This window comes from Prionailurus bengalensis, chromosome B3 (assembly GCF_016509475.1).
Source record: "Prionailurus bengalensis isolate Pbe53 chromosome B3, Fcat_Pben_1.1_paternal_pri, whole genome shotgun sequence".
In the NCBI taxonomy this organism is placed as follows: Eukaryota; Metazoa; Chordata; class Mammalia; order Carnivora; family Felidae; genus Prionailurus; species Prionailurus bengalensis.
The window spans coordinates 38079755-38101204 of NC_057355.1; the positions used below are offsets into that span (position 1 = coordinate 38079755).

The 21450-nt window shown below is 42.6% G+C and overlaps 1 protein-coding gene and 1 long non-coding RNA gene across 2 annotated transcripts in view; one reads left to right on the top strand and one right to left on the bottom strand.

The window, feature by feature from the left end:
• The window catches only part of LOC122468475, a 100696-nt gene that overhangs the window by 23103 nt on the left and 56143 nt on the right, over positions 1–21450 (top strand). The gene's annotated exons all lie outside the window — the stretch shown is intronic.
• Positions 1–21450, bottom strand: part of IQCH (IQ motif containing H) — a 212145-nt gene that overhangs the window by 6350 nt on the left and 184345 nt on the right. The window contains 4 exon segments of the mRNA XM_043555092.1: positions 3533–3594; positions 11146–11202; positions 11204–11269; positions 20512–20682. Coding sequence (XP_043411027.1) covers positions 3533–3594; positions 11146–11202; positions 11204–11269; positions 20512–20682 — 356 coding nt within the window.

Here is a 21450-nt window from a genome sequence, read left to right on the forward strand (position 1 = left end):
GGTTTGTACTTGGGGCACCTGGGTGGCTCAGTCAGTCAAGCTTCCAACTTCAGCTCAGGCCATGATCTCATGGTTTGTGAGTTCAAGCCCCATTCGGGCTCTGTGCTGAAGTGCAGAGCCTGCTTCAGATTCCCTGTCTCTCTCTCTCCTCCTTCCCCTCCCTGCTTGCTCTCTCTCAAAAATAAATAAATAAACATTAAAAAAATAAATAAATAAAAGTGATTTGTATTTCATTGCCACAGAGTCAGTAGGTATTAGACCCTGGCTGCTTCTTAAAACAGATTCCTGGGCCCACTTCAGATCAACAAAATCAGAAATTTTGGGTTTGGAACCCAGGAATGTATAGTTTCACTGAGAACCCCAGATGATTCTTATATATTCACTGAGAACCCCAGATGAGACCCATACTTTAAAATATTATAGTGTGTGTGTGTGTGTGTGTGTGTGTGTGTGTGTGTGTGTATGAAGTGGGTCCACATATATGGATTCATGCCCCTCTCATCATCCCTTCTTAGGCTTCTGGGGTCCATGGTCCCTAGGAATTAACCTCTGTTAATTCATTTCTAGAATTTCCTTCATTTTCCTTCCTTGAAAGTTCTTCTTGAATTCTGCTATTCCCAGAAATATACTAGTATAAATGGAGTCAACGTGAAGTTATCCTGGCAAAGCCAAACCACCAAATTCTGGCCTGTAAGGTCACCCCCCTGGGAGCCCTCCTCTTTCCTAAACAGGTGGCTGACTAATGTTCTTCTCCTGATGTGAACTGATGGCAACAAAGCCAAACAAAGCCCAGGCATCTCATGAAAAGCCTCTCCTTAAAGCTTCAGAGAAAATCAACAAAAACAACACAAAGATGTGTTTGCTCATCTTTCCTTTTTCCATATGAGTTCTCAAAAACAATGTCTCCTGGCCATTGTTTATTAAATCATCTTTCTCAACCTCCATGACTACATGTCAGTGCAATTTCTGCTGTACTGACTATAATTCCGTCCTTTTATGGCACATTCAAGAAAGCGCAGCTGCATGCAAGTGAGAATTTCAGGGATAATCTTGAATCCTACCTAATATGCAAAAAGTAAATTAACAAACTGGGTGCAAAATTGCACAGGTAGTGATGCAGTTCACAGTAGGCTGAGAATCTCTTTTCCATAGTAGGGTTCTCTATACAAGGCAGCCGTACTATAAGGGAAAAGCACACTAGATTCAGAGTCATGAGACACAACACTGTGTGATGTTGGCAAACCACATCCCTACTCAACACCCCCATTTCCTTTGTACACTATGAGAGTCAGTAAATTCCCAGGGTCCTTCTTTGCTCCAACATTCTCTGGTCCTATGGCTACAGGAAGGGATGAGAAAGATAAGATAGGAAGCAGTGGACAAGGCTCTAGAGTCTTTAGGAGGCCCATGTCAATCATCAGTGCCCTTTCTGTAGGATATGTGAGTAGTAATACCATCTACACCAGTAGGACTATTTCCACCACCAAAGCTAGCCTGCCCATCAAGGCATCCCTGCCTGAAATCTCAGGAGCAGGTATAGGCATAGCTGGGTGAGCTCCTCTTGGTCACCAGTCTACATTATTCATTCTGTGGGCTTCAGCATCAAACCAGCCCTGCTGCTTGATCAGTTTGATGATTGGGGGTTTCCTTTTTCACATTAGTCTTTTCTGTCTCCTCGATTCCCTGATGCTGTCCTCTTGCTTGGTTCCTCTGTGCCGAAGTACCCATGTGGATAAGTCTTCCTGTGGTCCATACTGCAGAAACTCTGCCTCTGCCCTATTAACACTATCCCTGTTTCATCATGTCAATTGTAGGACACAAGTCCTGCTCCTGCCTGTCAGCCTCTGCTGGGCTCTACCACCTGCCAACAGGCCTTCTTTATGCCGTCCCCTTGCTGGCCTGGGTCTGTAAGAAGAGCAGCGTCCTCTTTGAGCTCCTATGGTTGTGCTCCTCGCCAACCAGCCCTCTGGATGCCCTTTCACTCCGTAGGTGACCTTTCCTAATGCTGTGAGCTGGTTGCTCCTTGGTATGATCTCTAGGCACCTGGAAAGCAGAGGGCAGCTCCTTCCCTGCACATGTACAGAGGTGTCCCTGGCTCTATTCTCCTCCTGGACATGAACATCCAGGCAGATAAGGTGAATGAATACTTGTTGGGGTGTTATGTCTCATTCCTGTTGCTCTCCTGAAAGTATAACAAAAGAGTGGGGAAGAGAGCCTAAGATAAATGGTGAAGGGACTCTTCTAACATGACCCAGTGAATTTTACATGTTTATGGGACCTTGGGGAAAGGTGGGTACTGGAGGGGACGACTAAGCTGGTAAGCTCTCCACCCAAGTGAAGAGAGGCGTTTAAGACTGTAAACACTAGATTAAATTGTTAGCCACATTCTGGCTCCAAAGGGGAGGAAATCAAAACATTTGCATGAGTTCAAAGGGATCAGTGACATTGAGTGTCATTGCACTGATGATGGCCTGTTGTAACTGACATTGCTGTGGTAAAACAAAGGACCATACTTCAGAAAGGGGAGTTGAGAGCTGTCCTGTGCACATCTTTGCCTGTTTCAGTGTGCAGCTCTTGGGACCAGTTTCCAGGGGACTGAGCACCTAGGGGGAACTGAGGCTGCTCAGGACATTGATGCTTAGTAGAAGAATTGTCTATTATTTGGTTTTTCATGAGACCAGATCTTAGTGTGTACATGTGTTTCAATTTGAGGCCACAATGTCTACACCAAGGTAGAAGTCCCAAGGAAGAGAAATACAGGGAAGAAACAGTTTCCCAATTAAGTTAGGATAACTTAGAGGTATCAAATGGCCATATTCCAAGATATGAAAAGATTGTGTGTGTGTGTACATATATATATACACACACACACAAGATATGGTATATCTTGTATATATGATAAGATATATATATATATAGATAGATAGATATATATATATACACAAGATATGATAAGATTGTGTCTCTAAAGCATGAATCCTAGATCAGAAGACAAATTTGTTAGCTGTCCTAAGTATGCTGGAGAGAAATTTGCAGGAAATAGGAAACAGAGCAGCCTCCTGAGTGGTGCTAGCAAGATTCTTCATAACATGCATCTTGAGAAGATTGTAGCAGAGCTGAAACGGGAGCTGAGGAGGGGCTATGGATCCTGCCTTTCTGGGGAGCATCTTGCCAAGTCACCAGAACACTTCTCTAAGCAAGCCGGAATGACAACTGCCCTCCTACAATACGGATGTCTGAGCTGGTTCCTCATCAGATTCACTGTGCCTTAGATGTGTATGTGTTTGAACGTAATATGTTGTTGGAACTAGCCTCTTTCCCATCAATTTTGGATAATTAATCAGTTATTGTTATGAACCCCCACTGACATATCTAGAGTCATTATATGAAATAGTTGAAGATCTAAATAAAACAAGATAGACTTCCAGTAAATCAGCATGCTGGTTAAAATGCATGAGAAGTATCATTCTTATTGGTTGTCACAGTCTATTTTCTTAGCTTATTACATCTCGTAGACACACTTTGTACTCACAACATTCCCAACTTGTCTCTCTTCAGGTGTTCATATAATATAAAAACAGTTCCTTGTCTGTCCTATAAAATTTGAATTGGGAAAAAAGAAATAGCATTTTATTTTAGCAACAAAGAAACCTACTACACCAAGACCACTAAGACTGATTGGAATTGAAATCCAGAGCTACCATCAAACATTGTGAGAAGCACATTTGGAAAAGCTGTCTCCTGAATATGGATTATATATGGTCTAGGGCAGGGTTGTTGTTGTTAATTTAGATATAATTTACATGGAACACCGTTTAAGGTATACCATGCCTTGATATGATACATTTATATATTGTGATATGATTACCACTTTAGCCTTAGCTAACACTTCTGTCACATCCTATAATTATCATTTGTTTTTGTGGTGAGGACATTTAAGACCTAGTCTCTTAGCAGTTTTGAACTATATAAAATGGTATCATTCATTATAATCACTATGCTATGCATTAGATTACCAGAACCTATTTATCTACTTGTTGTAAGTTTGTACCCTTTAACAATATCTGTGCAATGCTCCTACTTCCCAGCCCGATAACCACTATTCTACTCTGTTTCTGACCTCAGCTTTTTTAGATTCCATATATAAGTGGTATCATACAGTATTTGTCTTTGTCTGGCTTATCTCACTTAACATAATGCCCTGAAGGTCCATCCATGTTGTAGCAAATTTGCTACAACATGGATGGACCTTGAGGGCATCCTCATAGATAGATATAGATATAGATATAGATATAGATATAGATATAGATATAGATATCTATCTATATCCTCATGGATATATATATAGAGAGACAGATGTGTGTGTGTATATATATATATATATATATATACAGATATATATGTATATATGTATATATATAAAGAAAATATGTGAGATATATATATATGTATATGTATATATATCCATATGTATATGTACATATGTATATGTGTGTATATATATATACATATATACATATATATATATATATATATATATATATATATCTCAAACATTTTCTTTATCCATTCATCCATCAGTAGACACTTAGGTTTTTTTTATGCCTTGGCTATGGGAATAATGTGAACATGGAGGTACAGATATCTCTTTGAGATAGTGATTTGGTTTCCTTCAGATATATGCCCAGAAGTGGAATTGCTGGATCATATGGTAGTTGTATTTTCAATTTTTTTTGAGGAATCTTTATGCAGTTTTCCACAGGGACTGAGCCAATTTATATTCCCACCAACATGCATAAGGGTTCCCTTTTTTCCACAACCGTGCCAACACTTACTATCTCTTGTCTAGGCTAGTGTTTTTTGAAACATGATCCTCAGAACACCTTTATCAGACTCATCTAGTGTGCTTGTTAAAAAGGCATCGTCCAAATTCAAGATCTTTGGGAGGGAATTTGCTTTTTAGCTCACTTCCTGGGTGATTCTCCTGCAAATCAGGATTTGAAAACCACTCTTCTGAGAGCAATGGGTAAAAATATATAGGGAAGCAGTTTGTTGTGTGGAAAATAATTTGTATGTCAATAGAAACTATGTGTTGTCTATGGCACACCCTATTGCCTTGATTCAGTGGGAGATACTTACAACTCTGTAAGTTGTAGGTGACTGAGACAGATTCTCTCCAGTCTGGTAGAAGTTGGGTCAATTTTCCTCACCTGCTCCCCTTGTGGAAAAGCTAGTTTTCTCTCCATTTGCATGTCCATTTCAATATTCCTGACCTATAAAGATGTCTGGGTTTTTTGGATTCTTTTTTCTACTGATTATAGCATCTAATTTTTCTTTGTTAAGTAAAATATTTATCATGTTTTTATTTTTGCATCTGTATGAGAGGCATGATTTTATCCTTTTTTGAAAACTATCTTTAAACAGCTTTTTCCAAATAAATAAAAAGCTAACATTGGAGTTGTCCAATAGTGGAAATGGCCACCCTGTGGAATCATGAACTCCTCATCACTGGGAGTCCAAACACAAAAATTGTTCATGAGATTTGGTTAAAAAAAAAAAATCACATGCCAGAATTAAGTCTGCCTCTTGACTCCTCATTTTATTAGGAAATATGGGCATCAGGACACACATTGGATTGTAACGGTGACTCTCAATGCTGGCTGCACATTAGAATCATCTGGGCCCTACCTCCAGAAATACTGATTTAATGGGTCTGGAGTGGGCCCTACATACAGTGTCATGCGGAGCCATATTGGAGCCTGAGGCAAAGGAAAAACTCGGTATGTTTTAATTTAAGATTATGAAATTTTATTGACCATGGATTTTTTGCATTAATTTTGATCTTTAAGATAATGCATTAAAATAGTTTTATCTTTCTTAATGAGTATTTTATGTACTCCCTTAAATTTTGTGCTCTGGGTACAGGTGTCACTTGCCTCATCCTAATCCCAGCCCTGCTTGGCCATCTGTACTTTTTGAAGCTCCTCACTCAAGTCATTCTCATGGGCAGTCTGGGTTGAGAACCACTGACTGGTTGATCTGTCAGGTGTCCTGCTTCCCTTTCTGTGCTGTCCAATATGGTAGCCACTAGCCACATGGGGCTACTACTGAGAACTTGAAATATGAGTAGTCCAAATTGAGATGTGCTATAGCTTTCAAAGACTGAGTAAAGAAAAATGTAAAATATGTCATTAATAACTTTTATACTGATTACATATTGAAATGATACTAGTTTTTAGTTTGGGGAGCGTCCTTTTCTTTAAAGAATTTTTTAACAAAATGTTTATTTATTTTTGAAGGAGAGACAGAGCATGAGCGGGGGAGGGGCAGAGAGAGCAAGAGGGAGACACAGAATCTGGGGCAGGCTCCAGTCTCTGAGCTGTCAGCACAGAGCCCGACATGGGGCTCAAACTTACGAGCTGTAAGGTCATGACCTGAGCCGAAATCAAGAGTCCGAAACTTAACCGAGTGAGCCACCCAGGCGCCCCTGGAGAGCATCCTTTTCTTGATACTGATTTCTGAATCAGTCAGGTAGCCTAGGTTATGCTGCAATAATTTTTAAAAAAACAACCAAATTCTTAGTTGTTTATAACAACAAATGTGTGGTTCTGGCTTATACTCCATTTCCCACATGGGCTGGCATGGGTCTCTGGTCACTGTTGGGACACTCAGGGACCCAGGCAACGGAGGCTCTGTCTCAGTGTGCTTCCATGATTTCCAAAGCAGGAAAAAGGACATGGAGACTCATGAAGTGGCTCTTGAAGGCTTCTGCATGAAATACCCTTCTGCTCATATTTCACAGGCCCAAATAAGTTACATGGCCATACTTGACTTCAGGGAAAAGGCTGAGGAAGAATAGTTCTGTTATGTGCCTGCAAGGAGGAGAATCAGAACATTTGTGAACAGCCCTAATGATTGCCACCATGGCAATACCCTGGCCTGAGAAAATGATTGCTGGTGGTTATGGAGCCATTTAGGCCCGTGGCACACTGCCTATGTATGTGTGAGACCAGCCCTGCCCCACACTGTCGCAGGCAGTAAACATGACGCTTTTCTCCATATGGCTTTCATTACAACTTCATTTCATTAGGAAATCAGTGGGGGTATTCTGTAGCATTACAGAAATACCAAGAACGAGACCCACCAAGTTGCTTACAAGCTCGGTAATGCTTCCTTCCAATATTCAGCAAGGAAAAATAAATTCGTGAGGTGATCTCATTTCCCTTTTATCCTCTTAAGAGCTTGGATGAAAAACATTGGAAATTCTGTGATCATAATGGGAAGAAAGACATAAATGTTGAGAATAAGGACTTTTGAGGATTCTTTTGGTAACATTGACAATGATGTATTATTAATGTTGCTTCTGTTTTTGGAAAGAGCACCCACGTTACATTTGATCAAGAGTGGGAGGGGGTTGCAGAGGCTACACTCATCTTTTTAGACTCAGCATAACCTAAGGAGGCAATAACAGTTTAGAGAAGTTAAGTATTAAACATAGCTTTTTTTTCTCTTTTGTAAGGTAGAGAGAGAGAGTCATGGGGGCTATAGAGAAGTTTGTGCTCCTTCAGCTGAAGAATACCTAAGGGGTATCTAGATGGACTATTTTATTTGAAATAGTTCCCAGCATTCTTGAACTGGGTTGGTAACAATATTTTAGAAATATAAATAGTCCTAAGGGGGAAAAGGTACATACGGGACACGTTTGGTGTAAGAGAAAGAATCATAGTTGCCTTTATGGACAATTATGGATTCAAATGTTAGTTCCACAAAGTGCATAGCTGTGTAATGTTGGGAAATGCTGAAACGAAATCCCCCGGTGTAATATAGGAGAAAGAATAGCTTCATACAGAAGAGATGTGAAGGTCAAAGGGACAATGAAGAGCTAAGCTAATGGTTAGCTCAGTGGCCAGCACATAGTAGGGGCTCTGCAAATGCTGGTTCATCACCCGTCTTTTCAGGAAAATGCAGTTAAGAGAACAAGAAGGCAGTTCAGACAAGGGATGGACCCTAGGGTGTGAAAAGATGAGAGCCCATCTCAGAAAAACTGGAGCAAGGATATGTTGGAGAATTTCCAATGACTCCTTTTTCTCACCTGAGAGTTTTAAGACTTCATTTTTTTAAATAATTTTTTTAAATGTTTATTTATTTTGGGAGACAGACAGAGTTGGGGGGCAGAGAGAGAGGGAGACACGGAATCCGAAGCAGGCTCCAGGATCCGAGCTGTCAGCACAGAGCCTGACGCAGGGCTGGAACCCACGAAGCGCGGGATCATGACCTGGGCGGAAGTGGGACGCCCAACTGACTGAGCCACCCAGGCACCCCTGGTTTTTGGGTTTTTTTAACCTCTCTCTCTCTTCTTGTACTTTCTTGTTATGATTTGTTCTTTTTTTCCTCTTTATCCCCACTTCCCCTTTTTGGTGTATTCTTTCTGTCTTGGGATTCTATCCTCTCTTTTCTTCTTCACATTGTTCTGTCACTCCATTGCCCCCAATCCATATTTCTCTCTCTCCCCCATTTCATCTCTCGTCTTTTATAGGGTGTGTAGCTCAGATGACCTGGAGACAGAGCCAGTTATGTCTTGGGTGCCCCTCTGCCCCTTTCTGTTATTCTTCTCACCTTCAGTGGAACTTCTCTCTCTACACCATCCTCTGTTCCCCTGGGGCCATAGCAATTTGTTTTTCGTACTAAAATTTGTTCTTAGAAATGAATCTGATCGACTCAGAGTCACAAAGGTGTAAATAACGTAAAAAATTTGGTGCTTTACTTTCCCCAGAAGTACTGGAACTCCAATCAAGTAGAAAGCCTTTAGCCAAAGAAATAAATCTCTAATAGTAATTTCAGGGAAATGAAAGTTATGGAGCATATTATCTTTTGGGCAGGCGACTTTCCCTGCCAAATATGTCTACTCACAGAGCTCGTTCTGCTTTGATATTTTAGAATAGAATAGAATAGAATAGAATAGAATAGAATAGAATAGAATAGAATAGAATAAAATAAAATAAAATAAAATAAAATAAAATAAAATAAAATAAATAAAATATATTCAGAGAAAGCTAAAGTTAGATTTAGCCACCTTCTGGTACATGGAAGTGTTTCGGTCTTATCAGTTTGAGGCTACAAACTGTTTAATTCCAAAAAGATTGTATAGAGCAAATGCAACAGTTAATTTCAGATAAATCAGTTCAATCTGGCTTTTTCATTCTTTCTTATATATGACCAGTTTTAATGTAATTTTTAAAGGAATATGAGCTCCATTATATGTGTTTACAAACAGCATAAATCAATCTAACTGAAGAGCCTTACACTCTCTGATGGTGCCCTGCAGTGTGGTGGGGATTGCCAAGTGGCAGTTGGGTCATTCTATTCACTGTTGACCTCATGTCTAAGGTCTATATGCTTTTCGAGAGTCTGCAAAAAGAATTGGCCCCTAAAAAATTCTATTTGTTCTCAAGTATGAGAAATGAAAATTAATAAATGTAGAACTGAATGTCTGCAAATCAAAACATTTGGTCACTTGGTTGTCACTCAGTTGTGGCATTATCTATAGGTTACTTTTAATATAGGAGGTGACTGTATTTTAATAAGTGTGATGTCATGTGGGATGGGTCTTCCACAGGTAAGAGCGCATGGGTCACTCAGGTCTTAGAATAAGCCATCAGTATCAGACATTTGAAAATCTGAAGTGCAACATCACGAAACTATTTCTCAGAGCAACATGTGTCTCTAGGCACAAAATGGAGGTTCTAGTTTGGGTAGGTGATATTACATCACATTTGCTCTCATCTGGCGACATTAAGGATGGAGCAGCTGGGCACGAGCCATCAGTATCACTGGCAACGGACAAAAACTTGGAAAAACTTTTTTTTTTATAAGAACTCCTTCTGAAAAAAAAAACTACTGGGGGCGCCTGGGTGGCGCAGTCAGTTAAGCGTCCGACTTCAGCCAGGTCACGATCTCGCGGTCCGTGAGTTCGAGCCCCGCGTCGGGCTCTGTGCTGACAGCTCGGAGCCTGGAGCCTGCTTTGGATTCTGTGTCTCCCTCTCTCTCTGCCCCTCCCCTGCTCATGCTCTGCCTCTGTCTCAAAAATAAAGAAAAACATTAAAGAAAAAAGAAAGCACAACTCGGTGCATTTCCATCCAATAGGCGTTTTTAAAGAAGAATCTAGGGGCGCCTGGGTGGCTCAGTCAGTTAAGTGTCCGACTTCAGCCCGGGTCACGATCTCGCGGTCCGTGAGTTCGAGCCCCGCGTCGGGCTCTGGGCTGATGGCTCAGAGCCTGGAGCCTGTTTCCGATTCTGTGTCTCCCTCTCTCTCTGCCCCTCCCCCATCCGTGCTCTGTCTCTCTCTGTCCCCCCAAAAATAAATAAACGTTGAAAAAAAAACAACAACAAAAAACTACTGTATGGAAGTAGAAGGGTGGCAGGGACTGAACTGCGTGTCCCCTCAAAGTCATATGTTGAAGCAAACCCTGAAGCTGTATTGGAAATAGGGTCTTTAAGGAGGTGATTAAGTTTAAATGAGGTCATATGGGTGGGGCCCCGATCTGACAGAACTAGTGTCCTTGTAAGAGAGGTTACAGAGACACCAGAGATCTCTCTCTCCCCCTCTACCATGTTGGAGCACAGCGAGAAAATGGCTGTCTGCAAACCGGAAGGACTGCTCTCACCAGGAACTGAATCAGCTGGCACCTTCTCCTTGGACTTCCCAGCCTCCAGAATGGTGAGCAATAAATTTCTGTTGGTTAAGCCACCCCGTCGGTGGTGTTCTGTTATGGCAGCTCAAGCAGGCTAAGACAGAGGATATTCATTGATAAGCAGCTTCGAGTGGGGTCAGGGAGCTCAGGACATGCTTCAGGATCAAGAGATGGTCCCCAAAATGCCTCCCAAGTCTGGTGAGCTACAAGGCTTTTGCTTTACCAAGGTGGGTGTGCAGGCTTGGGACAGAGCTAAATTTCTGAGAACCAAGTGTCCCCCATGCCAGTGGAGCTGCTCGTTCACCCTTCCCCAAGCAGCCCTCAGCCTTCCTAGAAATACACGTCAAACTCATGTTTAGAGAATATCTGTGTGCAGGGACACTGAATTATTAGCTGCCTAGATCACCCATAGGCTTATGTTTGGTCCACCTTGGCCAACTTTTGGCCTTCGTACCTCAATGTCATAGCCGATGCCATGGGCCTTACACATTTGGAGAAAAACATACGGGAAAAACCAGCGAGAGATTGTTGTGCTTCAGCTGGGTCGTCATCACTGCATAGCGACTGGCTGCTGGTGACTGGAAAAGACCACAGTTGCAGGTAAGACCCTTCACAAAATACTTGTTTAAAAAAGTTTCTTTAATGTTTATTTATTTTTGAGAGAAAGAGAGAGCTAGCAGGGGAGGGGCAGAGAGAGAAGGAGACACAGAATCCGAAGCAGGCTTCAGGCCTCGAGCTGTCAGCACAGAGCCCTACACAGGGCTTAAACTCACAAACAGCGAGATCATGACCTGAGTAGAAGTCAGACACTTAACTGACTGAACCTCCCAGGTGCCCCTCTTCACAAAATATTTAAATTAACTTTAGAATAGTTGTAGATTAACAGAAAAGTTGTGAAGATAATACAGAGAGTTCCTATCTCATATCCTGTAACCTTGTGTTATGTTTGTCACATAAGGACACAAATTGCCTCCTTGCTGTTAAGCCTGTACTTTATTTGGATTTCATTAGTTTTTGCTAAATCCCTTTTTGTGTTACACAATCCCATCCAGGATAACGCATTGTTATTTAGTTGTCTCCTTAGGTTCTTTTGGGCTGTGATGGTTTCTCAGACTTTCCTTGTTTTTGATGGTCTGGACAGTTTTGAGGAGTACGGATCAGGTATTTTGTAGAATGTCCTCTGTTGGGATTGTCCCATATTTTCCTCCTGACTACACTGGGATAATGCGTTTTTGAGAAGAGGACCACCCAGGTACTTTCATCACCTCGTACATCAAGTTGTATCAACACAACTTGTGATGGATGATGCCAATTTTGATCTCACTGAGGTAGTTTTTGCCAGGTTTCTTACTATAAAGTTACTTTTACCTGTTTCTGTACTACACTCTTTGGAAACAAGTCACTAAGGGTAGTCCACCTTCTTGAGAGGACCAATGGTAGAATTTTGATTCTAACTGCTTTCTTTGTTTGAAAAACTGCTATTCCTTATTTTGCTTGCCTGTCAGTGGGAACTATCCCAAAGAGACTGGTTATGCTAGGCCTGAAGTATTTAAATTATAATATTTCCTAAAAACTTTTAAAATTTAGTATGTACACAAGAAAGTATTTTATCTTGGCAATTTTGTAGCATGTCCTTTGTGAGATGTGATATTTGCCTTTGAAAATCAGTTATGTTTGTCCTGGGATAACTGGAAATTTGGAGAGCAGCGTGTAGGGCCATGGCCAACCTTTGGGCATAGTAAATGAAGGTGCCTGGCACAGATTTTTAACTTTGGGGACCTTTGGGTTCTGGGCAACCAGGTGCTTGCCCTTGTGCAGTGACTTGGAACAAGAGAAGGAAAAAGAGGTACTGTTGGTCCCCAGCTGGCTGCAAGGATCATAGTGGCCTGACACTGTTGTGAAACACTAAGACTTGCTCTCTCTGTCTCTGAGAGAATGCAGGGGAGCCGGGAGCCGGGGGCTGACTGTGTGCCCAGAGGAGGACGAATGGGTTTTCCCTGCCTGTATAACACATGCATTCCCTCTCTCTCTCTCTCAGATTTCATATTCATTCTTTGTGACATATTTCCCCACATATATGTCATTTCTTTCAACATTTACGGAAAGTACCATATCTGATGGTCACATTTTCAGTACTATTAAGCTTGGTCTTCCCACATGTAGGCAGAGTCCACGTCTATAAAAATGTTAGTCTCTCACAGGCTGATGCATCTTGAGTTGTACATCTCCCTTAGTATTGCCCCATATGCAGCCACCGAGAATTTTAATTTTGCAGAAGAAAATCTGTTGGACCCTCACATGCCTCACAGCTGTGCTTTGTTATCACTCTGACCTATCATGAATTGTTCCCCTGGCTGCCTCCCTGTCATGACTGGGAGTTCTCTGAAGGCAGAGCACTGCTTGGTGTCTGAATCTCCAGGCTGGATGTGATGCTAGCACAGAATAGGCATTTCAGCGTTTCTTGAAAGGAAGAAAGAATGGATGCATGGAATAGAGTAAGTCTATAGCACTTCCTCTGACTTAAGAGACTCTTCCAATGTAATTCAGGGGGCATCCAGTCAGTGAGTGCTTTGGGGCAGAAGCAGACCCTAGAGAATGACAGAAGATCCCCAGAGAATAACTCAGGGCAGTCACTCCAGGCCTTGCCCCCAGTAGACATCTTTTGGAGGACAGTGTAGCCCCAGTGGGCTATCCCAGTGGTGGGATTATTGGTGGGGTAATAAGAACTGGCTGAGAGAAGTTCTGGCTCAGCCATTCAGTCTGGAGGAGCATGACCACCAGGCCTGCTCACCCTATCATGGCAGGTTGTGCCATGTTCCTGCCTTCACAACAAAGGCCCAGAAGCCTGAGTTTTTGTATATGGAAGTGAACTGTAAATACTCTGGAATTCCATTGTGGTTACTGAGCATGTAATTGCATGGTAATTACCATGAATTCACAAGATAATTCCAAGGTTATTTTTGCCTTCTAAATTTGTCTTATGCTGCCATAGCATATAGACTAGCAAACCCAAGACTAGGCCCCAGTCGGTGAGGGAGAGAGGTAGTGGGCTCGAGCTCAACACCATGTATCTTGGCTCCAAAGCAAGGTGGAGGAGCTCACTGTCCAGTGTTACTGGGTGACAAGTAAGGACAGGCTATCCTGAGGTTTCTTTGTCTCTACAGAGACAGACTGCAAGTCCCCTCCTCCCAGACCTGGGGTTCTGATTCATTAAGAATCTGAAAGAAAAGCCAGGACATTTGGTATGTGTCTCCAGGCTGTGTCTTTTCTGTCTCCATCACCAGACTACGCCAGAGCTTCATGGCCTGGACAGCTGCTTCTCCTTCCTCCTCGGGAGGTGGGGATGCACACAGAATTCTGTGGCGGAAAAGTTATATGGAGTCAGAAAGACTGAGGTCGAAAACCTGGCCGACCTTGAATGTGTCATTCAACTTGTCTGACTTCTAGTGATTAAATAAGCACCTAGCCCAGCACCTGGCACCTGATAAACAGTAGCTACTATTGTTATTGCTCTTTCTCTGAAAGCGTCTACAGGCCCCAGAGCATTATGGACCTACACTAAATGTAATTTCCCAGGCTGTTCCTACCCCCACCAGTGCCTCGGGTTCCGAGCATTACCACAAGATTATTGTTTCTCAGACCGAGGTTGGTCAGTGCTCAGAACTCTTCAGTGTCTCCTCCATGCCTGTAAGACGAAATCTAGATGCCTGGGCTGGTGTTCTCCCACACTGTCTCAGGGGGTTGCTCCAACCACTTCTCCCACTTTCTCCTTCCCGAATTCTCTGCCCCAGCCCACCTGGTTCATTGCTATCTCCTGATAGACCATGGGCTCTCTTCAGCCTTGGTCCCTTCTGCTGGGCAGGTCTCCTTCCCCTTGCCATGTAGTGACTGCCCTAGTCTGTAAGGCTAGGCCAAGTTCCTTCTTTGTAGTGGAAGAACTAGGCCTGACCCTGCCAGTCCACAGTCTTTTCTCCTAAGAACTGCAGCAACAGGTTGAGGGGCCGTCACTCAAATGGCACCTACACGAGGCCTTGTTTTTTTTCCTTGTGTATGTGCTATGTACTTTCTATTTCTTTTTTTAATGTTTATTTATTTATTTTTTGAGAGAGAGCACAAGCAGGGGGAGGGACAGAGAAAGAGAGAGACAGACAGACAGACAGAGACAGAGAGATTGAGAGAAAGACAGAATCTGAAGCAGGGGCTCGAACCCACGAACTATGAGATCATGACCTGAGCTGGCCAGACGCTTAAATGAGCCACCCAGGTGCCCCAATCTACTTTCTATTTCTTTTCAACTTCTCAAGGACAGGGACTCTGGCAAATGTCTTTGTATCCCTGATGCTGGGTGAAATTCCTGGCTTATATTAAGTGCTTAAAAATGTGTTATAATAATGCCAATACTCTTTTCAGACTTAACTAACTCCATAGTTTCCAGAGGAAAATACTGTCGATAATCTAGGGTTGTCTTTTATTCAGCCAGATAGCACAGCTGACAGTGTTATTATGAGGATTAGATGAGTATCTAAAGACCTTGGAAGAGTGTCTGCCACGGAGTAAGTGGTCAAAAAATGTTAGGTTAGCTCTCATTATCATTTGTTAAACTAAATAATTTCACAAATAAGGTAAGTTATTGAAATTAAAAACCAACCAACCAAGAAACCTTTTCATCAGAAAGGGTCTTGAATCAGAAAACCTGAGCTCTGCTACTTAATTAACTTTATGACTTTGGGCAGCTCACTTAACTTTGCATAGCCTCGGTTTCCTAATCTGTAAAATGGTATGATAATCCTCATCTTATCTATTCTTTGGGGTCTTCATGGGAATCAAATAAGCTCATGCCTATTTAAAGTACAAAGCGTTATGCAAACAGAAAACATTTTTTTTTAAAGGTTGACTTGTGTAATCAACTCTTCTGATGCTATAAAATCTCTTTAGGTTTGCCAAGGAAATTACAACCTAAATGGATTTTACAGCATGAGAAGACTCCTCTATGACCATCTGGCCATAGTGCTGAGTCTTGGCCTAGCTCAGAGCAGATTAGAAGCCAGTGGATAATGGCAGTTTGCCTGGAAACAACCTCATCACAGAGGGAGATGAGGCCTCCTTTGGAAGAAGAGCTTTCTCTATGGCCTCAACCAGAAACTTCTTTAGACATGAGCTTAAGCTGTACTCGGGGGCCAGATCACTGACTCTCAGCCAGTGCAAGTCAGGTTGGACAGAACGGTGGGCAGACACACAGGCTTTCATGTCTGACAGGCCTGGGCTTAAATTCTGGCTTCCACACTTGCTTGCTGAGTGACCTTCCACAAGTTGCTTAACATTTCTTAACCCCAGTCTTCTTATCTAAAAATGAGCATAATCATAGCATCTGCCTAATATATTGGGTTGTATAAAGATTCATGTAAAGCACTTAAAGTACCTGGTGCGGAGTAGAGGCTAATACATTTTGGATGTTATTATCATGTTATTCTATGCGTTATCGTTATTTGTTGGCCTGTGTCTTTGAATAAACTCGGAGCTCTTTGCTACTTCCCTTTACATCCTCTGTGCTTAGGAGAGTGCCCAACACAATGTTGGTGTTGAGTATATATCTGCTGGATTTACTTTTAGTTGATTCCTGCTGAAAGTATTAACTGGTAGCTAAGGTGATGGCTGATGAGGACTTAGGAAGTGACCTGTCACAATAATATTACTTCTTTCTAAACAGTTTTGCAGGGTAAAGATCTTTAAATGGAAGGCAGCAGTATGGAGGGATAGGTCCTTCTCGTGTCCCCCTCCGCACCCCATTGTACATGAGGCTTCCTGGGCCCGGCTTGGTACAGAAGCCCATCTTACAGGCCCCATAAAATCAAATCCCTCAAGAGACCTTGGGGGGTCACTTAGCCCTCCTTTATTTTATAAATGAGGAAACCGAAGCAGAGAGAGAGAGATCAGAATTCATGATCCATAACTTCAGACAAGTGCCCTTCACTCCAAATTCCCATTGGCTACATTTGGAATGTGTGGAAATTTCTAGCATTTTCTAGGAAAAAGGGGAAAAAAATAGAAGACAAAATATTATCGGTAGAAGTCTAGTCTTATTAAACTACCTTTCTAAATCACAATCTAACAAGAATGCTTCAAGCCAAATAAAGGAAGCCTGAAATACTCCTTTTCACTGGAGAATATAATTTTGCTTCAGCCACAATTTAAATTGATTGAGTTCTGAGCACCAGCACTTGAAGTGTGGAGCATATTCTATTTTCTCCATGATACTTGTTTTGACAGTGATGCATTTCAGTTGACATAGTTGAAATCCTTATGTAATAAATCTCTGCCTGAAAATTAATCATGTTTATAATATTCTGAGAATTAATAACACCCATTGCTCAAATCATTAACTTAAAAAAGGAGCTTCCAAAATCTGTTCTCGGCAGTAAGGGACCACAAATAAATGAATGTTTGATAAAATAATCCAAGTAGCAGTTTAACAAGCGTAAACTTGAATGTGGTTGCAATAACACAGAACTATTGTTTAAGGGTTGGCAGAGGCTGATGAGGTTCTTATTTCAGTTACGAAGCAGGCATCCACATGCATAATGAACTGCTCTCTGAATTATTAATGTGTTGCTTATTTAGCCTCATCTGTCTAGAAGATAATGTATCCTAACTCTAATGAGTGATTGGTTTTGTACATAATTACAGTAGCAGCAGTAGTGGGGAAATGTGTGCCTTCAAAGAAGGAGTTCTAAAAATAAAGTCATCACATAAACTCCGTTGTTGTGGCATTCTATCAAAATCAAACCCGAAGCATTTGAGAATTCATAATAAATTACAGGAGACAGAATCATTATTAACATCATAATTTAACACAAAAGGTTTTACTTAATCATTCATTACCGATCATGTGCTGTTAAAATGCTTATAAATGACTTGGGTTGTTTTAAGATGTTTGTGAACATGGTCCCTTTTGGCCACTCACCACCTGTGGTGCAGAGGGTCCACGAGAGAGGAGGAGTAAGAGTGACTGCAAAGGGTAGTAATGCTTTATGCTCATTCTGACAGAATGTTAATTAAAAGTTCAAATGTCGTTGGGTGACTCCTTTTCTTTTCTAAAACATGCATGTCTGGGACTCATTCGACCTGGTTTCTGCCTTCAAGCAGTTAATTGTGGAGGACCCTGGATCAGAAGCCCATACACCTGTCCTGTCTGGGTCTGGATGACAGTTCTTTACCACCTGTTCCTGATTTGGGGCAACAGCTCTTTGTTGAGCCCAGAATGGTCTTTGCTTCCTTCTCCCCTCCCCACCTGCATAGCATATTATTTAAAGGAATAGGTCCAAACCAGCAGCATTTTGTAGGCATCAGTCCTAAATGTGCCTTCTTTATCATTGTGGCTATATCAGTTTCTTTCCTTTTATTTCAGTCTTCAAAGGGGGCTGTCAGCTGACTGATCATAAATCTGATGGCATCACAGCCTGTTCACACTTGTTCAGGAAGCTTCAGTTTGATTGTAAATTGCATTGTGTGTGCAAGTTTGGATGATGCTTTTAAAAATGGCCTATCACATGTGTGTACATGCACAGTAGCACATGCGTGCACACAAGCATGGTGGCACCAGGGCGAGAACATCCATTTATCTTTCTAAAACCAAAAGCACTTTCAATTTATCCCTACATCAGAAAACCTGCATAGCTTTTATTTAGTGATCGTAGAGACATTTGAATTATTGAAGATCATAAGCTTCCCTCTCAAGTGCAGGCAATTCCTCGAAGTGTTTAAGACTCTTGATCACAGGAGAATTCTTGTATGTTGCCTGTAGCTAGGATTGAAACCTATAGGCAAGATGGGGAAAATGGGAGAGTGCTTCTAATTCAAAGTACAACTTCTGCTTACAGCCTTCTGAAGCAACATACTTAAATGTAGCAAATTGTCTTTCAAAGTCTTGTGTTGAATACTAACTCAGCTTCCAGCTTCCTTTTAGAAATGGCATGGAGTTAGGTTTGCTAGGTCAGAAGACTCAAATTTTACTGCTGTCCCTCTGTCCAGGATTGCACTTAGGGTCCTGTGGGTCCTTTAGGCGAGGATAGGGGCCACAGGTGGAGTTGGACCTAGTAGATTCTCATCAAGGTTCTGGGACCTATTTAAAAGGGACCCATTTCTCCTGCCCAGCCCAACTTTGCTTCTTCTTCTTCTTTTTAATGTTTGTTTATTTTTGAGACAGAGAGAGACAGGGCGTGAATGGGGGAGGGGCAGAGAGAGAGAAGGAGAACAGAATCCAAAGCAGATTCTAGGCTCTGAGATGTCAGCACAGAGCCTGACGCAAGGCTCGAACCCATGAACCGTGAGATCATGACCTGAGCTGAAGTCGGACGCTCAACCTACTGAGCCACCCAGGCGCCCCTCTGCTTCTTTCTTAATAAGCAAGGAGATCAAAGGGTTTCCTGTGATCGAGCATACCTCACTGGACAAGTGGATTGGGAAGGAGGCTGCTGCCTGAGCCCCCAAGATATCTGATACCCTTTCCAGGCTACCCTTTGAAATGTATGCTGAGTTTCTGCCAAGGAAGGTGACTCTAGCGACCCTGGGGAGAGTCAAACAAGGGTTCTTTAAATCCAGAGGTATCTCCTGGATCTGAAGAGGCTCAGCAGAGAATCAGGAGATACTGCTCTGAAAAAAGCATCTCTAGGGCACAAGTATGGGTTCTACTAACCACTGGAATTCCTTTTTTATGTTTGATATATTAGCATCTCAAGTAGATTTTCCTTTGCAGAAAGGGTATGAAGCCCACTGTTGTGGGAGAGGCAGCAGAAACCCTCTGGTAGCAGTCAGAGCAGCTGTAGCCAGAGCCCCTGTTTGCTCTCATATTCCATGTACACTAAGCACCAGCTGGTCCACTTGACCTCTGTTCTCCTTCCCCCAAACCAACCTAGCCCATTGCCTCCATGGAGATTTGTGCTTTGTTTCCCTGGGTTCTAAGGTTGGTAAACCTCAACCAGCCCTAAGGCTGCTGGCCCCAGCCACACTAGGGATTAGTGATGAGATGGGAGGTTGGGGCCATGGAAAGAAGCGGGTCATGGAGGTCCTGCTGGGAAGTTGGAATTTTCCTGAAGATGACAGGAGTCCTTTCAAAATCATAAGTAGGGGAGCAACATGCTCAGATTTGCTTTTCACCTTGACCACCTTGACTGTATGTATGGTTAGGCTGAGGGGAGAGGCAGGAGGCAGAGAATCTTAGTGTGGAGCAAAACTAGGGTGTATCTCTGTGGAGGGAGAGGAGGGGTCAGAGTTGACGCTCATCAACATGAGCTGGTGTTGACTGGATATGGAGGTGGAGGTGTCCCGTCAGCCTCTGGCAGGACCCTCCACGAGGAAATATAGGGGGAGGAGAGACAATGAATGCAGTTTGAGACAGCTTGACTCTGAGGATTCTAGAGAAGTTTCGTAGAATGGTGGATCTAGGAGTCTGGAGCTCAAAAATGAGATTGGAACTAGAAAAAATAAATGGGTTTTGTCAGAAGTTGCTGGTAATTGAAGAACTTGTCCAGGGAAGCAAGATGAGAAGAGATGGAGGGGAAATGCCCCAACAGACCTACCCTTGGAAAACCCCATGCTCATTCACCCCTTCAATATGGTGCTTTCCCTTTCTGGAACACCCTCTCCCCTTTCCTCTGGCCAATACATTAGTATCCTAGAAACCCATTTTGGAGAGGCTAAGTGACTTGCCTGAGGTTCTTTCTTCTCTCTATACTCAAAGAGCTGGGCACATAGCCAGAGCTCAGGAAGCCGCGGTTGAGTGTTGTTGAACACCATGGGGAATCAGGAAGCATCTGTTGCTTACCGACACTGAGAGGGCATTAAGGCAGCTCATTTTCTTCTCTTTCTTGGGAACAAAGTTGGGCACTTTAAGGGTACCCAATCTGCAATCCAGATGGCCGTTGGTCAGGTATAAGGTGAGCTGAGTCAGGGCCAGCTGGTCACTGTATGAGAGGCTGAGGCCTGTTGCCCACACCTGATTAAAACAGGAGCCACAGAAGTGAAGGTGAGATCAGCGACCGGGAGAGAAAGCCCCAACCAACCCTAACCAGCCCAAACCATGTGGGACCCACCCAAACCAGCGTACATGTGACTGAATGGAGTAGATGCTTTTGCTTCTGTTTCTACTTCATTCAGCTGAAGGATGGGAGCCTTTGATCTGATTCTAACCAGAAGATTGAAGGTTCTTGTGAAAAGTTACAAAAACTGAAACACCTGGCCCAGATAATCTGCTGGAGATGCTGGGTTCCAAAAGGCTCATGGGGACTTTGACTCTCCTGCCTGTGGTTTGCCATATCCAGGAGGAGGAAGATGACACCGGTCTTGGCCCAGCCAGTCCACACCCTGTACGAGTTCCCCAGTCATGCAATGTTTTCTGCTGAGAAAAATGAGACTGGACGGAAGCTTCAGAGGTTGGGGCCTGAAGAGGAGCAGATAGAGGGGGAACAAGGGAGTGAATAGGAGAAAAGGGCAAACTGCCCTGATTCCAGAAAAAGCAGTGCCAGGAAATCTCACTATGAAACTTGAGGGAAACTCATGGTTGGCCTGTATGTCTCAGCGTGACCGCCATTTACCACGAGTGTGGGAAAATCATTTCACCACCCCACAAAGCCCACAGTATCCTCAATCGGGAAATGAGAACTATAAGAACACCCACCCTAGCTGAACAGCAGGGCTATTAGAAGAATATGATGATGCAATAAAAATTAAAGTGCTTTGAAAAATAGACATATGTGAGCAATAA